The 24068-nt window shown below is 43.5% G+C and overlaps 1 protein-coding gene across 3 annotated transcripts in view; it reads left to right on the forward strand.

Annotated features, from left to right (window-relative positions):
• Window positions 1–19806: 19806 nt before the first annotated feature.
• The window catches only part of YLPM1 (YLP motif containing 1), a 73262-nt gene continuing 69000 nt past the window's right edge, over window positions 19807–24068 (forward strand). For 2 of the 3 annotated variants that reach the window (XR_004067189.3, XM_055360949.2), the window contains exon 1: window positions 19829–20872. Coding sequence is in view for 2 of the 3 variants with exons in the window: in XM_055360949.2 (XP_055216924.1) it covers window positions 20000–20872 (873 nt within the window). In the remaining variant the exon portion in view is untranslated. Of the gene's footprint in view, window positions 20873–24068 lie in introns of all 3 variants that reach the window. The other variant, XM_004055454.5, reaches the window with a different exon arrangement.

Here is a 24068-nt window from a genome sequence, read left to right on the forward strand (position 1 = left end):
GGAAAAGAAGTAAACATTGTTCACCTGAGGTGGAGGTAGGGTATTGGCTGGATACAGGCACAATGGAATTAGTGGGGAGGGGAATTCATTGTTTCTAAAAATTATCTATTTTGATTGTTGTGATGATTGCTTGATGTATTGATTTGTCAAAACAAATCAAAATGCACACAAAATGATTGCATTTTATTGTGTGTAAATTATGCTTCATTAATTAAAAGATGGAAAAGGACACGCAAAAGAAAAAATAGGCCAGGTATAGTGGCTCATTACTATAATCCCAACACTTTGGGAGGCTGAGTGGGCGGATCACCTGAGCCTCGGAGTTTCAGACCAGCCTGGGCAACATGGCGAAACTCTGTCTCTACAAAAAATTTAAAAATTTGCTGGGTGTGGTGGTGCAATTGTGTAGTCCCAGCTACTAGGGAGGCTGAGGCAGAAAGATCGCTTGAGCCAACGAGGTCGAGGCTACAGTGAGCTGTGATCGCGCCACTAAACTCCAGCCTGAACAACAGAGTGAGACCCTGTCTCAAAAAAAGAAGAAAAAAAAGAAAAAAGAAAAAATGGAAAAAGAATATGCTGTTTGAATATGCAAGATGGAAAATATTGAGGTTTTCTTTGTCGGCTAACACATGGAAAATGTCATGAAAGTACAATGTACACTAGAAAAGGAGGTGCACTCTCTGTTATGTAGGTTTAATATTTATCCATAAGATCTACCTAATTATTTCGGTCTTCTGTATGCTTATACTTTTTTTTTTTTTTTGAGACGGAGTTTCACTTTTTTTTTTTTTTTTTTTTTTTGAGACAGAGTCTCGCTCTGTGGCCCAGGCGGGAGTGCAGTGGCGCAATCTCGGCTCGCTGCAAGCTCCGCCTCCTGGGTTCACGCCATTCTCCTGCCTCAGCCTCCCGAGTAGCTGGGACTACAGGCGCCCGCCATCACGCCCGGCTAATTTTTTTGTGTTTTTAGTAGAGACGGGGTTTCACCGTGTTAGCCAGGATGGTCTCGATCTCCTGACCTCGTGATCCGCCCGCCTTGGCCTCCCAAAGTGCTGGGATTACAGGCGTGAGCCACCACGCCCGGCCTTGAGACGGAGTTTCACTCTTATTGCCCAGGCTGCAGTGCAATCGCGTGATTTTGGCTCACTGCAACCTGCGCCACCCAGGTTCAAGTGATTCTTCTGCTTCAGCCTCCCAAGTAGCTGGGATTACAGGCATGCACCACCATGCCCGGCTAATTTTTTGTTTTTAGTAGAGATGGGGTTTTGCCATGTTGGCGAAGCTGGTTTTGAACCCCTGACTTCAGGTGATCCAGCCACCTCAGCCTCCCAAAGTGCTGGGATTACAGGTGTGAGCCACCCATGCCCAGCCTATGCTTATACTTTTTATTTTTGACTCTTTCAGAAGTCAAAAGCAGAAAAATACATTAGAGTGTCCTAATACTCGTGCTTTTTTTTTTTTTTTTTGAGGCAAAGTCTTGCCCTGTCACCCAGGCTGGAGTGCAATGGCACAATCTCAGCTCACTGCAACCTCCGCCTCCTGGATTCAAGCGATTCTCCTGCCTTAGCCTCTCAAGTAGCTAGGATTACAGGCGTGCACCACCATGCCTGGCTAATTTTTTGTATCTTTAGTGGAGACGGGGTTTCACCATGTTGACCAGGTTGGTCTCGAACTCCTGATCTCGTGATCTGCCCACAGCCTCCCAAAGTGCTGGGATTACAGGTGTGAGCCACCACACCCGGCCTTTTTTTTTTTTTTTTTAACTAGTTAGTGTTTCCACTTCATGAAAGTCGCTACTGTATTGTTTTGTGCATGGATACTCATAACTGATATAGTTCTTCCTAATTGTAGCCTTTGGCATTGTATTAGTCCGTTTTCATGCTGCTGATAAAGACGTATCAGAGACTGGGTAATTTATAAACAAAAGGAGGTTTAATGGACTCACAGTTCCATATGGCTGGGGAGGCCTCACTATCATGATGCAAAGTGAAAGGCATGTCTTACATGGTGGCAGAGGAGAGAATAAGAGCGAAGTGAAAAGGAAAACTCCTTATAAAACCATCAGATCTAATCCCAGCACTTTGGGAGGCTGAGGCGGGCAGATCACAAGGTCAGGAGATCAAGACCATCCTGGCTAACACAGTGAAACCCCGTCTCTACTAAAAATACAAAAAATTAGCCGGACGTGTTGGCAGGCGTCTGTAGTCCCAGCTTCTTGGGAGGCTGAGGCAGAAGAATGGCATGAACCTGGGAGGTGGAGCTTGCAGTGAGCCTAGATCGTGCCACCGCACTCCAGCCTGGGTGACAGAGCGAGACTCCATCTCAAAAAAAAAAAAAAACCAAAAACCAAAAAACCATCAGATCTCATGAGACTTATTCACTACCATGAGAACAGTATGGGGGAAATTGCCCTCATGATTTAATGAACTCTCACCGGGTCTCTCCCACAACACATGGGAATTATGGGAGCTAAACTCAGGATGAGATTTGGGTGGGGACACAGTCAAACCATATCAGGCATTATAATGTATCCTTTTGCCTTATTTAATGATTTTTGGCCTAAATTCTACTTTTTCTGATGTTAAGAACAGGACTTATGCTTTCTTTTTCTACTTCTTTTTGTATTGCATTTACCCTATATATTTTGTCCATCTTTTTATTTTTACCTTTTCTAAATTCATTATCCCCAAAGTAGGGTGCTCCAGACTAGTCACTGCTGTGTGTCCTTTGTTTTCTTTTTCTATTCTTTTTTTTTTTTTTTTTGAGACAGAGTCTCGCTTTGTCACCAGGCTAAATAAAGTGCAGTGGCGCGATCTCAGCTCACTGCGTCCTCTGCCTCCCAGGTTCAAGGGATTCTCCTGCCTCAGCCTCCCGAGTAGCTGGGATTACAGGCACGCGTCAACACACCCAGCTAATTTTTATATTTTTGGTAGAGATGAGGTTTCACCATGTTGGCCAGGATAGTCTTGATATCCTGACCTCGTGATCCACCTGCCTTGGCTTCCCAAAGTGTTGGGATTACAGGCGTGAGCCACTGCCCCTGGCTGCTTTTTTTTTTTTTTTTTTTTTTTTTTTAAAGAGAAATCTCCCTCTGTCACCCAGGCTGGAGTGCAGTGGGGTGATCTTGGCTCACTGCAGCCTCTGCCTCTTGGGTTCAAGCGATTCTCCTGCCTCAGCCTCTGGAGTAGCTGGGACTATAGGCATGCACCACCACACCTGGCTAATTTTTGTATTTTTTTAGTAGAGTCAGGGTTTTGCCATGTTGCCAAGGCTGGTTTCCAACTCCTGACCTCAAGTGATCCTCCCGCCTCAGCCCCGCAAAGTGCTGGGATTACAGGCATGAGCCACCAGACCCAGCTTTTTTTTCTTTTTTAAAATGGGAATGTTCACTGTGGATGTTCTGTTCCTATTCCGCCATTCTATATGTGGTATTTAAAGGCAGATTATTTGTCCTTTTGGCACATAGGTCTCTAGATCAAGTGAAGCCACACCTCCTGATATAGAAACTACTACATATACCCCTTGCTTGCATCACCTACATATACCTCTACTCTGCGTCACCTAGATGTGGTGGTCCTTGAGCATGATGCCATTACTGGACAGGACTTTAATTGTCTCTGTGGGTGAGGGAATTGTGTATACTTTGCCTGTGATTGGGAAAGTGAGTTCAACATTTGGTAAACAGAAGGGTAGAGTGTAGCAATGGCTTGTGCTGGTCACCAAGTATTCTGGCTCTCTATTTTATGGACCAAGGTAGCATTGCTCTTCCCCACCACCTTTAAAGTCAGATGTGGCAAAGCAACTTGCTTTGGCCAATGCAATGTGAGTGAAGATGACATGTATCACTTCTTGACAGAAGCTTTAAGTCATTATGTGATTAGCTGTGCCCCCTTTGCCCTGTGTTGGTAATCATGAAAGCCTGGAAATGGAAACTGACTTGGCCTGGGTCCCACAGAACATCTCAGCCAGTTCATGGTGGTGACATTAGGGTGAACAATAGGTAAGCATTTCTTGTTTTAAGCCATTGATATTTGGGTTGTTATTTGTTTGTTTGCTTTTATTACTGCAGCATGACCTTGGCCTATACCAACTGATAAAATATATGTTAAAAAGTTGGAGTTGAAGCAATTAGAAAAGAAAAAGAAATAAAAGATATCCAAATTGGAAAGGAAGTAAAATGATCTCTATTCATAGATGATATGATCTTACATGTCAAAATCCCTAAAGAATTCACAAAACACTGTTACAATGAATAAATGATTTCAGCAAAGTTTCAGGATACAAAATCAACACACAAAAATCAGTAGCATTTTATATAGTAATAATCACATGACTGATCTGAAAAAGAAATTAAGGAACCAATCCCATTTGCTATGCATCAAAAAGGATAAAATACTTAGCAGTAAAACTAACCAAAGAGGTGACAGACTTGTACACTGAAAATTATAGAACATTGCTAAAAGAAATTTTTTTAAAAAGATACAAAAATATAGACAGACATCCCACACTCATGGATTAGAAGACCCCATATCATTAAAATGTCTATACTACCCAAAGCAATCTACAGATTCAATGTAATCCTTATGAAAATCCCAATGGCAGGTGGGGCGCGGTGGCTCACTCCTGTAATCCCAGCACTTTGGGAGGCCAAGGCAGGCGGATCACTAGGTCAGGAGTTCAAGACCAGCCTGACCAACATGGTGAAACCCCATCTCTACTAAAAAATACAAAAATTACCGAGGCATGGTGGTGCACTCCTGTAGTCCCAGCCACTTGGGAGGTTGAGGCAGGAGAATTGCTTGAACCTGGGAGATGGAGGTTGCAGTGAGCCAAGATCACGCCACTGCATCCCAGCCTGGGCAACAGGGCAAGACTCCATCTCAGAAAAAGAAAGGAAAAAGAAAAAAACAAAAGAAAATCCCAGTGGCACTTTTGCGGAAATAGAAAAAGCCATCCTAAAATTCATACAAAATCTCAAGGGACCCCATATAGCCAAAAAAAAAAAAATCTTGAAAAAGAAGACTGAAGTTGGAGGTCTCACAATTTCTGATTGCGTACTACAAAGCAGCAGTAATCAAGAAAGCATGGAACTGGCATAAAGACAGATATGTAGACCAATAGAATAGAATAGAGAGCCCAGAAGTAAACCCTTGGATATTTGGCCAAATGATTTTTAACAAGGGTAATACTGGAGAAAGGTCACTCTCTTTGACAAATTCTGTTGAGAAAGTTGGATGTCCACATGCAAAATAATGAAGTTGGACCTTACACCATATACAAAAATTAACTCAAAATGAATTAAAAACCTAAATATAAGGACTAAAACTATAAAACTCCTAGATTAAGCTGGGCATGGTGGCTCACGCCTGTAATCACAGCACTTTTGGAGGCCAAGGCAAGCAGATCACCTGAGGTCGGGAGTTCAAGACCAGCCTGACCAACATGTTGAAACCCCATCTCTACTAAAAGTACAAAATTAGCTGGGTGTGGTGGCTCGTGCCTGTAATCCCAGCTACTCGGGAGGCTGAGGCAGGAGAATTGCTTGAACCTGGGAGGTGGAGGTTGCAGTGAGCCGAGATTGCACCATTGCACTCCAGCCTGGGCAACAAGAGCAAAACTGTGTCTCAAAAAAAACCCAGAAATTTATTTTTTCACAGTTCTGGAGTGTAAGGAAAGTCCAAGATGAAGGCACTGGCATCTGGTGAGGGCCTTCTTGCTGTGTCCTCACATGGCAAACAAATGACAAGCTAGTGGAAGGCTGCATAAAGCTTCTTTTGTAAGGGCCTTAATCCTGTTAATGAGGGAGGAGCCCTACTGGCCTAATCACCTCTTAAAGATCTCACCTCTTGGCCAGGTGCTGTGGCTCATTCCTGTAATCCCAGTATTTTGGGAGGCCAAAGCGGATGGATCACCTGAGGTCAGGAGTTCAAGACCAGCCTGGCCAACATGTTGAAACCCCATTTCTACTAAAAATACAAAAAAATTAGCTGGGCATGGTAGCACATGCCTGTAATCCCAGCTACTCACGAGGTTAAGGCTGGAGGATTGCTTAAATCCGGGAGGCAGAGGTTGCAGTGAGCCGAGGTGATGCCACTACACTCAAGCCTGAGCAACAAGAGTGAAACTCCATCTCAAAAAAAAAAAAAAAAAAAATGCCACCTCTTAATACTATTATAGTGACATCATGTAGATTTTGGAGGAGAGACATTCAAATCATAGCAGATGGTAAATTTAATATTATCTTTTTTTAAAAAAACACAAAGTAAATATAGATATGTAGATCAAAGCAATGCACAGTGGGAAATGAAAGTTTAATTATCAAAGGAACTGTTGATCTGAACATCATATCCATTTAAGGTTGTTTTATTGGTTTTTGTTTTGTTTTGTTGTTTTGTTTTGTTTTTTTGTTTTGTTTTTTTTTAGGCAGGGTCTGGCTCTGTCACCCAGACTGGAGTGCAGTGGCATGATCTCAGCTCACTGCAACTTCTGCCTCCTTGGCTCAAGCCATCCTTCCATCTCAGCCTCCCAGGTATCTGGGACACCACATCCAGCTAATTTTTGTATTTATTGTAGAGATGGGGTTTCACCATGTTGCCTAGGTAGGTCTCAAACTTCTGAGCTCAAGCGATCGCCCACCTCAGCCCCCGAAAGTACTGGGATTACAGGCGTGAGCCACCGTGGCTTGCCTAAGCTTTATTTTAAAGGCTGTTTTCAATATTATTTGAAGATTGGGCAATACATGATGCAATCAAACAAAACACAGGTTTCAGGTATGTATAAATACTTATGCTTTATTTCATATATAATGCTGTGTGTTCCTTGACACACACAGTTCTATGTATTCCAAGTGGTCACTGTAGTTTATCATGGGAAAATGTTAATGCCCTAGAAATTTTCATCTGAGGTATCTAAGCCCGTAATAGGTCATCATTAAATAGTCTCTGAATTATTGTTATGTATTATATATTGTGTGTATTTTGTGTATTATATATTGTGTATTATAAGTTACACCACAAATACTGCAATATGTTCGCTCACTCTAGAAATTAAAAAGTGGGAGATACACTTTAATAAGTATAATGGATTGACCCATAGATGACTTTATATTACATAAACTACTTAAGACATATTCTTTGTGCTGCTTTTTCTAAAATAGAATATGTTAATATAAACATATTTGAAATTCAAAAAGCTTGGCCTGTGTCTGTTTTGTTTCTCAGTGCAATTTCTGTTATCAATGTGCTTATAAGTAATAATTTATTAATACTACTAATAAAAAAGTAACATGATTGAGAGGAAAAAAATCTGGATTAATTAGCTAAAGAAATAAAGCAACCCAGGAGAGGGAAAAATAAGTTATAAAAAAAGAAAGTGGGCCAGGTGCGGTGGCTCACACTGTAATTCCAGCAATTTGGGAGGCTGAGGCGGGTGGATCAACTGAGGTCAGGAGTTCGAGACCAGCCTGGCCAACATGGTGAAACCCCATCTCTACTAAAAATACAAAAATTAGCCGGGCATGGTGGTGTGCAACTGTAATCCTAGCTATTCGGGAGGCTGAGGCAGGATAATCATTTGAACCCAGTAGGTGGAGGTTGCAGTGGGCCAAGATCACACTACTGCACTCCAGCCTGGGTGACAGAGCAAGACTCCATCTCAGAAAAAAAAAAAAAGAAAGAAAGAAACTGGCTGAGACAGGAGGATCACTTGAGCCCCAGGAGTTTGAGATCAGCCTGGGTAACAAAGCGAGACCCTGTCTGTACAAAAAATACAAAAATTAGTTGGGAGCAGTAGCATGCACCTGTAGTCTCAGCTACTTGGGAGACTGAGGCAGGAGGATTCCTTGATCCCCTGAGTTGAGGATGCAGTGAGCTATAATCCTGCCACTACACTCCTGCCTGGGTGACAGAGTAAGATCCTGTCTCAAATAAATGAGTAAATAAATAAATAAATAAATGGCCGGGCATGGTGGCTCATGCCTGTAATCCCAGCACTTTGCGAGGCCTAGGCAGATCACCCGAGGTCAGGAGTTTGAGACCAGCCTGGCCAACATGGTGAAACCCCGTCTCTACTAAAAATACAAAAAAATTAGCCAGGCGTGGTGGCAGGCGCCTGTAATCCCAGCTACTCAGGAGGCTGAGGCAGGAGAATTGCTTGAACCCAGGAGGCGGAGGTTGCAGTGAGCCGAGATTGTGCCACTGCACTCCAGCCTGGGCAACTGAGTGAAACTCCATCTTAGAAAAAAATAAAAAATAAAAATAAATAAATGTATCTGTCTGTTCTCACACTGCTATAAAAATCTATAATACCTAAGATTGGGTAATTTATGAAGGAAAGAGGTTTAATTGACTCACAGTTCTGCAGGCTGTACAGCAAGCATGGTGAGGGGAGGCCTCAGGAAACTTACAATCATGGCAGAAGGTGAAGGGGAGGCAAACACGTCTTACCATGGCAGAGCAGGAGAGAGAGCTAATAGGGGAGTGCCACACACTTTTAAGCCAGCAGATCTCATGAGAACTCACTCACTATCATGAGAACATGGGAGAAGTCGGCCTCCATGATCTAATCACCTCCCACCAGGTCCCTCCCCCAATATTGGGAATTACAATTCAACATGAGATTTGGGTGGGGACACAGAGCCAAATTACATCAATCAATCAATCAATAAGAAACTAGCAATCTAAAAGAGAGGAAGAGAAGAGAAAAAGAAGGCCAGGTGCTGTGGCTCATGCCTGTAATCCCAGCACTTTGGGAGGCCGAGATGGGTGGATCACGAGGTCAGGAGATCGACACCATCCTGGCTAACACAGTGAAACCCGTCTCTACTAAAAATACAAAAAAATTAGCCAGGCGTGGTGGCGGGCGCCTGTAGTCCCAGCTACTTGGGAGGCTGAGGCAGGAGAATGGTGTGAACCCAGGAGGCGGAGCTTACAGTGAGCCGAGATAGCGCCACTGCACTCCAGCCTGGGAGACAGAACGAGACTCTGTCTCAAAAAAAAAAAAAAAAAAAAGACAGGTGCAACAACTGAAAAAGCACAAAATAAAATTGTTAGATCTTCTCACTTAATCTTTATATATATAAATATATATGTAATATATATTTTATTTTTTAGTTGGAGTCTCGCTCTGTCACCCAGGCTGGAGTGCAGTGGCGTGATCTTGGCTCACTGAAACCTCCACCTCCCAAGTTCAAGCAATTCTTGTGCCTCCACCTCCTGAGTAACTGGGATTACAGGTACATACCACCATGCCTAGCTAAATGTGTATTTTCAGTAGAGACAGGGTTTCACCATGTTGGCCAGGCTGGTCTCAAACTCCTGGCCTCAAGTGATCCGCCCACCTCAGCCTCTCAAGTGCCAAGATTACAGGCATGAGCTACCCCACCTGGCCTCAATCTTCTAAATATTTTGACCTCTTTTACATATTTGCCATTTCCTTCTCTTGTGTGCATTCTGGATCTTTCCTGAATTCTATCTTTCAGTTTTCTGATTCTCTCTTCAGCCTTGTCTAATATGCTGCTAAATTGTTAAATTCACTCATTTGGTTTTTTCTTTCGGTTAGATTTTTTACTACTAGAAGTTCTGTTTTGTTCTTTTTCGGATCTGTGTTTTCTTAGCTCATCTTTTCAAGCCTTTTCTTTTTTTTTTTTTTTTTGAGATGGAGTCTCACTCTGTTGCCCAGACTGGACTGCAGTGGTGCGATCTCAGCTGACTGCAACCTTCACCTCCTGAGTTCAAGTGATTCTCCTGCCTCAGGCTCCCGAGTAGCTGTGACTACAGGCACGCACCACCATGCCCAGCTAATTTTTGTATTTTTAATAGAGGCGGCGTTTCACCATGTTGGCCAGGCTGGTTTCCAACTCCTGACCTTAGGTGATGTGCCTGCCTCAGCCTTCCAAAGTGCTGGGATTACAGGCATGAGCCACTGCACCCAGTTCAAATTACCCTAAGTATATATTTATACTTCCATCAACAGTACATGTGAATTTCAATTTTTCCACAACCTCATTAGAACTTGGTATTGTCAGTGTGGTAGATACTGCCAGTTGTCCCAGGATCTACTTTCCCCTTCTTCCTTTAATAACAGATTTAATGAGTTTCACCTGGATTGCAGCTGGGCATGCCCAACCAAATCATAGACAAGATGATGTGGCTGAAAGTAATATGCATCACTTCTGGGTCATGACCTTAGGAAGCATGCTCCTTAGAAGGTATGCTCCCCAAACTCGAGATCTTTTTGATGATGTTCTTTTTGCGTTTGGTCTATACTTCCAAATTCCTTTTTATGTCCCTGTATTTGAACACATTTGCCTGACAATGAAGGCCCCTTCCCCAGGGTAGTGAATATTTATTGTTTTTGCTTGCCCACATCCACTCCTTCTTCCTAATAGTACCTAAATTCTTTTTCTTGAAATGTTACATTTTCCTCAATATAGTAGTAGAATTTAGATCAGAGTGCCCAGCCCTTTCCCTATAGAAGCTGAAAGGGAGCACTGAAGGCTCCTTCTTTCAGAACCCTTCTCTCACCATCATCCCATATATCTAAGAAGGCATTGAGTGGCTTAGGGAGAAAAAAAAAAAGAGTTGAACCTTGTTTCTTCCAGCATCCAGAGCCTTGATGGTGGAAGGGAAGAAGCACAGCATGAATATTGCCAGGGTTATATATGACCAGGTTACTCTGAGTCTGGACACAACCCATCGAGAATCCTGGTGAAATGCGTGCCTAAGGGTAGACCCCATAGCAGTTAATCTGCAACTAGATCCTGTTGTTTCCAATTGCATAAGCTACAAGAGAGCTAGCAGAGGTTTTATTCCAGAGAATGGTATGTAAACCACCAGCCAATCAGAATATGTCCTCAAACCACTAGCTAATAAAATGTCACGTCCTCTTAGAGGCCTCATTCAAATTACTCTAGTAACCCTAAGAATGAAATGTAACAAGTAAGAAATGCAGCTAGGTTATAAACCTAGTCTGGAGGAGACTCATGGTAGTTGACTTTGACAGAACTGACAATTGGCAGCTGACTTCTCTGGGGTCTCCCACACAAAACCTTCTGTGTATTTGTGCTTCAACTCATCTTTTAGACCATTCTGAATCAGAGCACTTTATATTTTTATTGTTCTTTACTTTTCATGTTCTGGATTGGTGAAATTAATCTCTGAAAAATGGGCTGGGTTGGTCTTTATAATGTGAAGTCAATGTTACTAAGCTGTCATGAGGAGAGCATTATACCAACAATGAGGCTTCGTTTAAAGAATTTTTTGGGCTGGATGTGGTGATTCACACCTGTAATCCCAGCAATTTGGGAGGCCAAGGCAGGAGGATTCCTTGGAGCCAAGAGTTTGAGACCAGCCTGCGCAAATAGTGAGACCCTATGTCCACCAAAAAGTAAAAAGTTAAAAAATTAGCCAAGAATAGTGGCGCATGCCTGTAGTTCCAGCTACTCTGGAGGCTAAGGCTGTGGGATCACTTGAGCCCAGGAGGTCAAGGCTGCAGTGGCTGTGATGGTGCCACTGTACTCCAGCCTGGGCAACAGAGTGAGCTCCTGTCTCTAAAAAAATTTAAAAAGGAGGTTGGGTGCAGTGACTCATGCTTATAATCTCAGCACTTTGGGAGACTGATCACCTGACGTCAGGAGTTCGTGACCAGCCTGGGTAACATGGTGAAACCCCGTCTCTACTGTAAATGCAAAAATTGGCCGGATGCAGTGGCTCAAGCCTGTAATCCCAGCACTTTGGGAGGCCGAGGTGGGTGGATCACCTGAGGTCAGGAGTTCGAGACCAGCCCAGCCAACACTGTGAAACCCTGTCTGTACTAAAACTACAAAAATTAGCCAGGCGTGATGGTGCATGCCTGTAATCCCAGCTACTTGGGAGGCTGAGGCAGGAGAATCGCTTGAACCCGCGAGGTGGAGGTTGCAGTGAGCTGAGATTGTGCCACTGCACTCCAACTTGGGCAACAGAGTGGGACTCATAAACAAAACAAAACAAAAAGCAAAAATTAGCCACGCAAGGTGGCTCATGCTTGTAATCCCAGCTACTCGGGAGGCTGAGGCAAGAGAATTGCTTGAACCCGGGAGGCGGAGGTTGCAGTGAGCCGAGATTGTGCCACTGGACTCCAGCCTGGGCGACAGAGCAAGACATCTCAAAATAATAATAATAATAATTAATTAATTTTTAAAAAATTGCCTGGCACAGTGGCTCACACCTATAATCCCAGCACTTTGGGAGGCCAAGGCCGGTGGATCACTTGAGGTCAGGAGTTTGAGACCAGCCTTGTCAACATGGTGAAACCCCATCTCTACTAAAAATCCAAAAATTAGCTGGGCCTGGTGGTGCACACCTGTAATCCTAGCTACTCAGGAGGCTGAGGCAGGAGAATCGCTTGAACCCAGGAGGCAGAGGCTGCAGTGAGCCGAGATTGCGCCACTGCACTCCAGCCTGGGCAACAGAACGAGACTCCATCTCAAACAAAAAAAAAACTTAAAAAAAGAACAAATTTTTTGGAGACAGGGATTCTGTATAACAAAAATGACTGCTGGGCACGGTGGCTCACGCCTGTAATCCCAGCACTTTGGGAGGCCGAGGCGGGTGGATCACCTGAGGTAGGAAGTTCAAGACCAGCCTGACCAACATGGAGAAACCCCGTCTCTACTAAAAATACAAAATTAGCCGGGGTGGTGGCGCATGCCTGTAATCCTAGCAACTCGGGAGGCTGAGGCAGGAGAATTGCTTGAACTCGGGAGGTGGAGGTTGCGGTGAGCCGAGATCGCGCCATTGCACTCCAGCCTGGGCAAAAAGGGCAAAACTCCATCTCCAAAAAAAAAAAACAAAAACAAAAAACAAAAATGACTATGATCTTTGAAAAATAATTGTGCAGGCTAGAAACTTTGAGTGGCTGAAGTATATGTTAGTTCCCGAGAGTAAGATTCTAGGGGATAGGTTCCCCATGGCATCTAGAACAATGCCTAACTTTATCTTGAAACAATGAGGGGAATGTGAAAGGGCCTGTTTAAACAGTGGTGCTGTCTCCCAACTAGGTGCTGAAAGACCCTTTGTGTTGAGGGCAGGGATCTGGTTAGAGGACCTGAGAGCCTTAAGCTATCAGGCCAAGTGGGAAAGGAAAAGGCAAAGAGAAGAGTTTCCATCCACCTCCACCTAATCTTACCTTTCTCTGTCTTCCACTACCATCACTTTTTTTTCTTTTTCCCACCTTTTTTTTTCAAAACTTTTTTCTTTTTTTCTTGATACAGGGTCTCACTCTGTTGCCCAGATTGGAGTGCAGTGGTGTAATCTCAGCTCACTGCAACCTCTGCCTCCTGAGCTCAAGCCATCCTCCCACCTCAGCCTCTGGAATAGCTGGAACTATAGGCATGCACCACTATGCCTGGCTAATTTTTGTATTTTTTGTAGAGACGGGGTTTTGCCATGTTGCCCAGTCTGGTCTTGAACTTGTGAGCTCAAGCAATTGGCCCATCTCGGCCTTCCAAAGTGCTGGGATAACAGGTGTGAGCCACTGCACCCAGCTTAAAATGTTTTTTAAAATTGTGACATACAGCACACAGACAGGAAAGCACAAGGGATAAATGCACAGCTCCATAAGTTTTAACAAAGAAAATATTTGTGAAATTACCACTTAGTTCAAGAAATCGGCTGGGCGCAGTGGCTCATGCCTGTAATTCCAACACTTTGGGAGGCCAAGGTGGGTGGATCATCTGAGGTCAGGAGTTCAAGACCAGCCTGGCCAACATGGTGAAACCCCATGTCTGCTAAAAATAAAAAAATTAGCTGGACATGGTAATGGGCACCTGTAATCCCAGCTACTCAGGAGGTTGAGGCAGGAGAATCACTTGAACCCGGGAGGTGGAGGTTGCAGTGAGCCGAGAATGTGCCACTGTACTCCAGCCTGGGTGACAGTGCTAGACTCCATCTCAAAAAAAAAAAAAAAAGAAAGAAATAGAACATTGTTAGCACCCTAGAAACCCACTCATGTCTCTCGCCACGAGGCCTACTCTTTCCCTTCTTCCCAAAGGCAACTACTACCCTCACTTCTAACATTTTAATTTGTTTGCTTATTTTTGAAATATATGTAAAGTTAATTGTACAATAAATATTCTTCTGAACTACTATTGTTCAACATTTTCATGAAGGTACATTTATTAAATTATAGCATATGGGAAACTGCACAAATCATAAGTGGTACAGCTTGATGAATTTTTCACAAACTGAATGTATCTATGTAACTAGCATGCAGATCAAGAAATGGAGCATTATCAGAAGTCCCCTTTGTGCCTCCTTCTAGTCACTATCCCTCTCTCCCAAGAGTAGCTACTATCTTGAGTTCTAACAGTATAAATCAGTTTTATTATTTTACCTTATATACATGAAAATATACAGTATATACTCTTTTCTTCCTAGCTTTTCTTGCTCAATATTGTTTGTGAGGTTCATCTGCATTGTTGCACATAGTTGTAGATCACTCATTCTCATTGCTGTTTTGTATTCCATTGTATAAATGTACCACAATTTGACGATTCATTCTAGTGTAGGTGGATATTTAGGTTGTTTTTTCCATTTTCAGCTATTACAAATACTGCCAGTATGGGCAGACATGGTGCCTTACACCTGTAATCCCAGCACATTGGGAGGCCTAGGCAGGCAGATCGTCTGAGCTCAGAAGTTTGAAACCAGCCCGAGCAACATGGTGAAACTCTGCCTCCACAAAAAATACAAAAATTAGCTGTGCATGGTGGCGTGCACAGTAAGTAGTAGTCCCGGCTACTTGGGAGGATGAGGCGAGAGGGTCACTTGTGCTGGGGAGGTTGAGGCCACAGTGAGCTGTGATCGTGCTACTATTTGTTTGTATATAAATAGTATATTTGTGGCCGGATGCGGTGGCTCACGCCTGTAATCCCAGCACTGAGGAAGGCTGAGGTAGGCAGATCACGAGGTCAAGAGATGGAGACCATCCTGACCAACATGGTGAAACCCTGTCTCTGCTAAAAATACAAAAATTAGCCGGCCGTGGTGGCGTGTTCCCGTAATCCCAGCTACTTGGGAGGCTGAGGCAGAATTGCTTGAACTCAGGAGGTGGAGGTTGTAGTGAGCCGAGATCATGCCACTGCACTCCAGCCTGGTGACAGAGGGAGACTCTGTCTCAAAATAAATAAATAAATAAATAAATAAATAAATAAATAAATAAATAAAAATAAAAATAAATAAATAAATAGTATATTTGTACACTGTTAGAACTCAGGATAGTAGCGGGAGAAGATAGTGACTAGAAGGGGCACAAAGGGGACTTCTGGCAATGCTTCCTTTCTTGATCTGGCTGCTAGTTAAATAGATGCATTCAGTTTGTGAAAAATTCATCAAGCTGTACCACTTATGATTTGTGCACTTTTTTTTCTTGAGATGGAGTTTCACTCACACTGTCGCCCAGGCTGGAGAGCAGTGGCACGATCTCAGCTTACAGCTCACTGCAACCTCTGCCACTTGGGTTCAAGTGATTCTTTTGTGTCAGCCTCCGCAGTTTACAAGTGTGTGCCACCACGCCTGGCTAATTTTTCTATTTTTAGTAGAGACAGGGTTTCACCATTTTGACCAGGCTGGTCTCAAACTGCTGACCTCAAGTGATCCACCCACTTTGGCTTCCCAAAGTGCTGGGATTACAGGCATAAGCCACCGTGCCCAGCCTGTGCACTTTTTTATATGCTATGATTTAATAAATGTTTCTTCATGAAAATGTTGAACAATGTGATCACTCCAGCCTGGGTGACACGGCGAGATTCTGTCTCAAAAACAAAAACAAACAAATACTGCCAGTATAAACATTCTTAGTTATGTCTCCCGGTGAACATATCTATGCATTTCTTTTTTTTTTTTTTTTTTGAGACGGAGTCTCACTCTGTCGCCAGGCTGGAGTGCAGTGGTGCGGTCTTGGCTCACTGCAACCTCCACCTCCTGGGTTCAAGCGATTCTCCTGCCTCAGCCTCCCAAGCAGCTGAGATTACAGGCATGCACCACCATGCTCGGCTAATTTTTGTATTTTTAGTAGAGATGGGGTTTCACCATGTTGGCCAGGCTGGTCTTGAACTCCTGACCTGGTGATCTGCCCGGCTCAGCCTCCCAAAGTGCTGGGATTACAGGCGTGAGCTACTGCACCCAGACCACACCTATGCATTTCTGTTGGTTATATGCCTTAGAGTAAGATTCCTGGGTCATGGTCTGTTCAGATTCGGTAGATACTACCAGACAGTATTTCAGAGTAGTCATCCCAATTGACATTCCCACCAGCAGTGTATGAGAATTTCATTCGTTTCACAGCCTTGCCAACCTTCAATATTACATCTCTTATTTTAGCCATGTTGATGAGTTGTACATATACTGGTATCTCATTTTGGCTTTAGTTCACATAACCCTGATTTATATTGAGGTTGAATTCCTTTCACATGTATTGATAATTTAACTTTTATTTTATGTGAAATACCTTCACATCTCATTTTTCTCCTGTAAGTTGTCATTTTCAAATTGATTTGTGGGATTTCTCTACATTGTCTAAATGAATCCTTTGCAGGTTAAATGCGTCACAAATATTTCCTTGTACTCTGTAGTTTCTCAGTTTCTTTATGAAAGGTATCTATGTATAGATTATATATGTACATGTTTATTTGTATATTGGCTTTATGCCCAGCAATCTTTTGATTCCCATAATTTACCTGTAGATTATTTTGGATTTTGAATGTACACAATATAAGTAAACAATGACAATTTTGTTTCTTCCTCTCCAATACTTATTTCCTTCCTTCCTTCCTTTCTTCCCTCCCTCCTTCCTCTCTCCCTTCCTCCCTCCCTCCTTCCCTTTTCCTTTCTCTTTATACCCATTGCATCAGTAGGGCCTGCATTACAATGCTGATAAGATATTGTATTAGTTTCCTAAGGCTGCTGTAACAAAGCATCACAAACTGGGTGCCTTAAAACAACAGAAATGTATTCTTCACAGTTCTAGGGACTAGAAGTCTGAAATCATGGTATTGGCAGGGTTATGCTCCCTTTGAAACCTGTAGGGGAATTCTTTCCAGCTTCTTCTTAGCTTCTGGAGGTTTGCGGCCAATCTTGGGTTTTCCTTGTCTTGTAGCAGCATAATCCCAGAATCCCAGTCTCTGCCTTCATTATCACATAGTGTTCTCCCTCTGCCTCTGTGTCTTCACATGGCCATCTTATTTTAAGGACACCAGATACATTGGATTTGGGGCCCACTCTACTCTAACATGACCTGATCTTAACTAATTACATCTATAACAACCTGATTTCCAAATGAGGTCACATTCTGTAGTACTGGGTGTTAGAACTTCAACATATTCAACTCATAACAGATATGATGATAGTGGACGTCTGTACTTGATCTTAGTGGCAAAACTTTCAACTTTTCACCATTATGTGTGATGTCAGCCGGGTACGGTGGCTCACACCTGTAATCCTAGCACTTTGGGAGGCCGAAGCGGGTGGATAACTTGAGCCCAGGAGTTCAAGACAAGCCTGGCCAACATGGTGAAACCCCATGTGTATATATATATATATATATATTTTGTTTGTTTGTTTTTGAGACAGAGTCTTGCTCTGTTGACCAGGCTGCAGTGCAGTGGCATGATCTCAGCTCACTGCAACCTCCGCCCCCTGGGTTCAAGCAATTCTCCTGCCTCAGCCTCCTGAGTAGCTGGGATTACAGGCATGCGCCACCACGCCCAGCTAATTTTTGTATTTTTAGTAGAGATGGGGTTTCATCATGTCGGTCAGGCTGCTCTTGAACTCCTGACCTCAAGTGATCCACCTGCCTTGGCCTCCCAAGGCTGGGGTTACAGGTGTAAGCCACCATGCCCAGCCTAAATTTATACATTTTTTAAAAGATAATGTCAGCCCAAAATATTAAAAACACAACTAACTAGGGTTTCTGGGTTGGGTTCCTGATCTGGGTGCCGATTTCACAAGTGTGATTGGCTTGTGAAAATTTACTATGCTGTATACTTAAGACATGTGTTAAATAAAATTTATAGCAAGTCGTGGGTTTGGACTAACCGGCATTAGGCCCAACAGAACAAACCAAAATGGAGTTTATTGATGTTGCCATGCCAAAATTAAAATCTTTATCTGACCATTCAATAAACCAGGAGAGAGAGAAATAATAGCCAAGTCTGCAAACAGTCCATTTTTAGCCAGCATGATAAAGAAGTCCTCTCTGCTTTAACCTTATAAGAAAAGAAACTTTGAAACAAACAATCCACTTTTAGTTTTCTGTTTCTCTCTTTTTTTTCTTTTTTAAGATGGAGTCTCGCTCTGTCACCCAGGCTGGAGTTCAGTGGCACGATCTCAGCTCACTCCAACCTCCGCCTCCCGGGTTCAAGTGATTCTCCTGCCTCAGCCTCCTGAGTAGCTGAGATTACAGGTGAGCACCACCATGCCTGGCTACTTTTTGTATTTTTAGTAGGGATGGGGTTTCACCATGTTGACCAGGCTGGTCTTGATCTCCTGACCTGGTGATCTGCCTGCCTCAGCCTCCCAAAGTGTTGGGATTACAGGAGTGAGCCCCCGCACCCTGCCTCTGCGTTTCTTTTCTGTCTATGAAATTATCCCGATTGTTCTGCTCATTGGAACACTGTTTCTGCTTTATAGAATGAGACGTTGCCCGATTCTAGAATAGCAGGTAAAAGTTAATTAAGATCTTTAAACTAAATTTGTTGTAATTTTGTCTTTTGACATGTAATTTTCTGTATATTCGTTATACTTCAATAAAAAGTTAAAAGAAACATAACTAAATTTCTATTTGAAAACAGAAGCTCTTCCTTTTGAAGGATGCCTTGCTGCTCCACTTTCCATTCACATTCACCTCCTGAGAGAGGTGAAGATCTGGGTTGCTAAGATGGAAGAAAGGTCAATTATTTGCATGTTACTCAAGTGATGCACTGACACAATATTCTCACAGTTCTCCCTCCCCCCGCCCCCGCACACACACCCAAAAGAATTCAGTGTATTAGCTTTGCTTTTTAGTGATTCACTCAAGCTAAAGTAAGAGTTTATGTCTGGTATTACGTTGGGAGCTTTTGGAAGATTATCTTCCAGGTTGTCTTTAGACCATCTTTGTATCTGGTTTTTGCTCTCTTTGCTTTTGCTCTGAGATTCTGCAACACAGATTTATATGTGTTGAGACAGTCTAAAAAATTCCATTTCTCCCCTTCTACAATTCCTGCAGATGTTACTCACTATATGTCTGCAGGAATTGGTGTAATCTTACACTCTGCCTTGAAAACACCTTTCCATTCTTCACAGCTTTGTTCCCAGTTGAATTTTTGGGTAGAATTGAGTTAGGTCTATTCATTTAATTTGGGAGAAACTGACATCTTTACAATTTTTCCTCTTTTCACCCAGGATCATGGTAAGCCTCTCCATTATTTGAAGTCTAATTTCATCCTACTTGGATATGCTTTTTTATGACTCTGTAGTTTTCTACATATAAGTCCTACATCTTTCTCGTTAGAGTTTTTCCTAGTTGCTTTATGTTTTTTTGTTGTTGTTGCGATTGTTGCTATTGTGAATGGAACCTTTTTTTTTTTCATTCAAAAATGAACCCGTGGAGCGATAGGATCTCTACCACCTCTTTCGGCTGTGAGACTCTATGGTTTTTCAGTTCTATGAGAACATTCTACTGGAGCCTACATTATCTGAACCCAAAGGAAGATGGCAACCACGAGTCGCCAAGTAAAGGGCCGCTCTATCTCGCCTTTGTTCTCCTCTCGGTGGTTACTGCGCAGACGTAGTAGCCCAAGTCGCGTCCCCGCCTTCCCGGTCGCTGGCCCAGCTCGGGAGCGCCGGCGCACTGGCGCGCTCCGTTTACACGCTCCGGGGCCTGTAGGCGCCGCGAGTTCCGGCTGTCGCCGTCGCCGCCGCGGCTCCTGGAGGTCGGTTGCGACGAGTAACGGCGCCAGGACGAGCCCTGCGCCTTCTTTTTCGATATGTACCCGAATTGGGGCCGGTATGGCGGGAGCAGCCACTATCCGCCGCCACCGGTCCCACCGCCGCCGCCAGTGGCGCTTCCTGAGGCCTCGCCGGGGCCCGGGTACTCGAGCTCGACGACTCCCGCGGCCCCCTCCTCCTCGGGCTTCATGAGCTTCCGCGAACAGCACTTGGCGCAGCTCCAGCAGCTGCAGCAGATGCACCAGAAGCAAATGCAGTGCGTGCTTCAGCCCCACCACCTTCCTCCGCCCCCCCTGCCGCCCCCGCCAGTGATGCCGGGGGGCGGCTACGGAGACTGGCAGCCGCCACCGCCACCGATGCCCCCGCCACCCGGGCCGGCCCTCAGCTATCAGAAGCAGCAGCAGTACAAACACCAGATGCTCCACCACCAACGAGACGGGCCTCCTGGTTTGGTTCCAATGGAGCTGGAATCCCCCCCTGAATCTCCCCCTGTGCCGCCTGGGTCCTATATGCCCCCATCTCAGTCTTACATGCCCCCACCTCAGCCGCCACCCTCTTACTACCCCCCGACCTCATCTCAGCCCTACCTGCCTCCTGCTCAGCCGTCCCCTTCGCAGTCCCCACCTTCCCAATCCTACCTGGCGCCCACCCCTTCTTACTCATCCTCCTCCTCTTCCTCGCAATCCTATTTGAGCCATTCCCAGTCCTACTTGCCCTCTTCTCAGGCATCTCCTTCCCGCCCCTCCCAGGGCCATTCTAAATCCCAACTACTAGCTCCACCACCACCGTCCGCCCCCCCTGGAAATAAGACAACTGTCCAGCAAGAGCCTTTGGAGAGTGGGGCCAAAAACAAGAGTACTGAACAGCAGCAAGCCGCCCCTGAGCCAGATCCCTCTACGATGACTCCACAGGTAAGAAAGCATCTGCCTGAACCTCATCTTTCACCTAGAGGGCCCTGAATGAGCAGGCCTCAGGGCTTTAACCAGTGGTTAGTCTAATTCCAACACACAATGACTAGCTAACACTCCAAAGGATTCTGCAAGAGTCAGGGGGCTGACAGCTCAGCTTTTTAATTAGCTAGATGTGAATTACTAAAAAAACAGCGTTTGTAGATGTGTATGGATTACATACAGTGGTGGGGTGGCTCAAAAGTTACCTCTCAGATACATTCCTTGGTTTCTTTGACCATCCTCTTAGATTTTGTTGCTGTTGCAAATAGATTTTGTTGCAGAGGGTCTAGTTTTAAAATTGTATTTTAAACTAAAGTTTCCATTTGAGAGAAAGCATGAAAAAGAGGCCTCGCCAAGGGCTGACACTTGAGTGTTTGTAAACTTTATGATCAGTTAGCTTCTTTTAAAAATATTACTTAGGGGCCAGGGATAGTTGTCAGCTTCCTGAATTAAGAGGTTTCAGAAAAAGGATGGAAATCTTGTCTTACCAGGAGCATCCTAATAATGCTTATAGGTACATATACAATACATAGATGAGTCCCGAGACCCTTTTGGGGATCGATTGGTCCATTTTAGGAATTGACCCAGACATCCTTTTCTCATAGTATTTAAAGATTGTTTTAAGATAATGAGCAATTTTCTGCGTTTCATTGTCATTACCATTCACTCCAAAGAAACAGCCTTGGAATTTGGCCAACGTAAAAAAAGTTTGGTGATATCTTTTCGTGAGAGAGTCAGCCATTCTTATCCCACAGAACAGACAAATTGACAGGGTAACAATAATAAACGAGTTCCCCCTTGAGAGAGGGAAGGTCAAACTAAAGCAGAATAAATCAGTTGTTATGATTTCCTAAAGTAGACACTTTTTCAGCGATTGCTAATTTACCTTAGATTCACTAAGGAAAAAAGAGAATCTTGTAATATAAACGCTCAGATTTACCTATAAAAGATTTCCAAAAGATAGGGATGCAGTATTATAATTTTACGTGGTTTGGCATTAGAAATTAAGAACAGAAGCAAGTTGTTTTAAGAAATGATGCTTGGCACATCTTCTGGAGAAAACACTTGGGATGCTGAAATAAAGTAGTAGAATAATGATTCTGTTGGCTTACATCAAATTTGTACCATCTCACCAGTTTATTTTCCCCAGATTGCTCTATTATAGAGACAGACTTTCTGTCCTCTTTCCCACCCCACTCTGAAGTCTTTAGTGCTTTTGTTGTCAAACATTCTCAGAGTTAGTCTGAGCCAAAATCGGACATTTATATTCTCACTCTACTAGACTGTTTTTCTGACCTTACAGAGAGACAAATTAATTGTATTTTTGGCTTTTTTTGGGAGGAGTGTGTGTGTCAGATCAGGCCTTAATATGTATAGTTGCCATGAACAGTGCTTTTACTTTTCTGCCTTTGTACCCTTTTCTGTAATGAACTCAGTGTCTTGAATATTCAGTGCCTGCAATTCTTTGGTGAGAGGCAGAAAGAGTGGTGGAAAATGAGACTTGTGGTGCACATAGACCAGATCAAGAAGAGCCTTGAAGCCTGTGGCTTTCTTTCTTCTTTTTAGGATTCATCCTAACCTCCTCAACCCTCTGTTTCCCCTTAGAGTTGTATTGCTTTCAAGGCATATGTCAAATATCAAGGTTTCCATGAAGCCCTGCTTGTGCTCACCCATCTGGTTTGGTTCTGTTCTTCAGATTGTAAGTCCCTTGCAGACAGGAATTATCTTGCTTATCTTCTTATTACCGTAGCACCTAGGACAGTGCCTTGCAAATTGTAGGCTCTCCACAGATTTGTTGAATAAAATACGAGAGTTGTCATGTTCTAGACTTAGGATATGTTGGTTTATTAGATGATAAATATTTCTTCATGCCAGTACCAGTCTCTGGCAATCCTTCTACATATTTATTATTCTTTGATTCATATTTTGTTTTTGGAATGTGTCATTCAAAATTTCTTATCGTGAAATATTTTTAAAATACACAAAATAGAGAAAAAAGTATGATTCCCCATACATACCCATCATTGAGATTCAACAGCTATCAAGATTTTGCCATGTTTACTTCACCTAGGCCTTTTTTATTATTGTTGCATATATATATATATATATTGAGACAGGGTCTTGCTCTGTCAGTCACCCAGGGTGGAGTGTAGTGGCATAGTCTCAGTTCACTGCAACCTCTGCCTCCCAGGCTCAAGCCATCCCAAGTAGCTGGGACTACAGGTGCATGCCACCATGCCTGGCTATTTTTTTTTTTTTGGTAGAGACGGGGTTTTGCTATGTTGCCCAGGCTGGTCTTGAACTCCTGAGCTCAAACAGTACACTGCCTTGACCTCTCAAAGTGCTGGGATTACGGGCATGAACCACCACACCTGGCCTCTGCTGAAATATTTTAAAGCAAATCTTAGATCTTATGTCATTTCATCCCTACATTCTTAGTCAGGTACCTCTATAAAACAAAACAAAACAAAACAAAAAAAGACCTTTTCCTTTTTTTTTTTTTTGAGATGGAGTCTCACTCTGTTGCCCAGGCTGGAGTGCAGTGGCGCGATCTTGGCTCATTGCAACCTCTGCCTCCCGGGTTCAAGCGATTCTCCTGCCTCAGCCTCCTGAGTAGCTGGGATTACAAGTGCATGCCACCACGCCTGGCTAATTTTTGTATTTTTAGTAGAGACGGGGTTTCACCATGTTGGTCAGGCTGGTCTTGAACTCCTGACCTCGTGATCCAGCTGCCTTGGCCTCCCAAAGTGCTGGGATTATAGGCGTGAGCCACCGTGCCCGGCCAAGACCCTTTCTTAGATAAACACATTGTTAACACCTAACAAAGTTAACAGTTTCTTGGTATCATCTAATACCTGATCCGTTCAGATTTCCTTTATTGTTTCATCATAGTAATGGAACTAAAAATAATTCTTTGATACCATCCATGTTAAAATACCCCAAATTGACTCAACAGTGTTGTTGTTTTCTGTCCTCACAGTCTGTTCCCAAACAATGTTTTGTTGGTGTGTTCAAGTCAGAGTCCAAACAGAATACTGAAAAGATTCTTAGTATAGATCAGGGTTTCTCAGCTTCGGCACTGTGGACATTTTGGGCAGGATGATTCTTTGTTGTGGAGGGGCTTGTCCTATGCATTGTAGGATGTTTAACAGCGTCC

Source organism: Gorilla gorilla, chromosome 15 (assembly GCF_029281585.2).
Source record: "Gorilla gorilla gorilla isolate KB3781 chromosome 15, NHGRI_mGorGor1-v2.1_pri, whole genome shotgun sequence".
Taxonomy (NCBI): domain Eukaryota; kingdom Metazoa; phylum Chordata; class Mammalia; order Primates; family Hominidae; genus Gorilla; species Gorilla gorilla.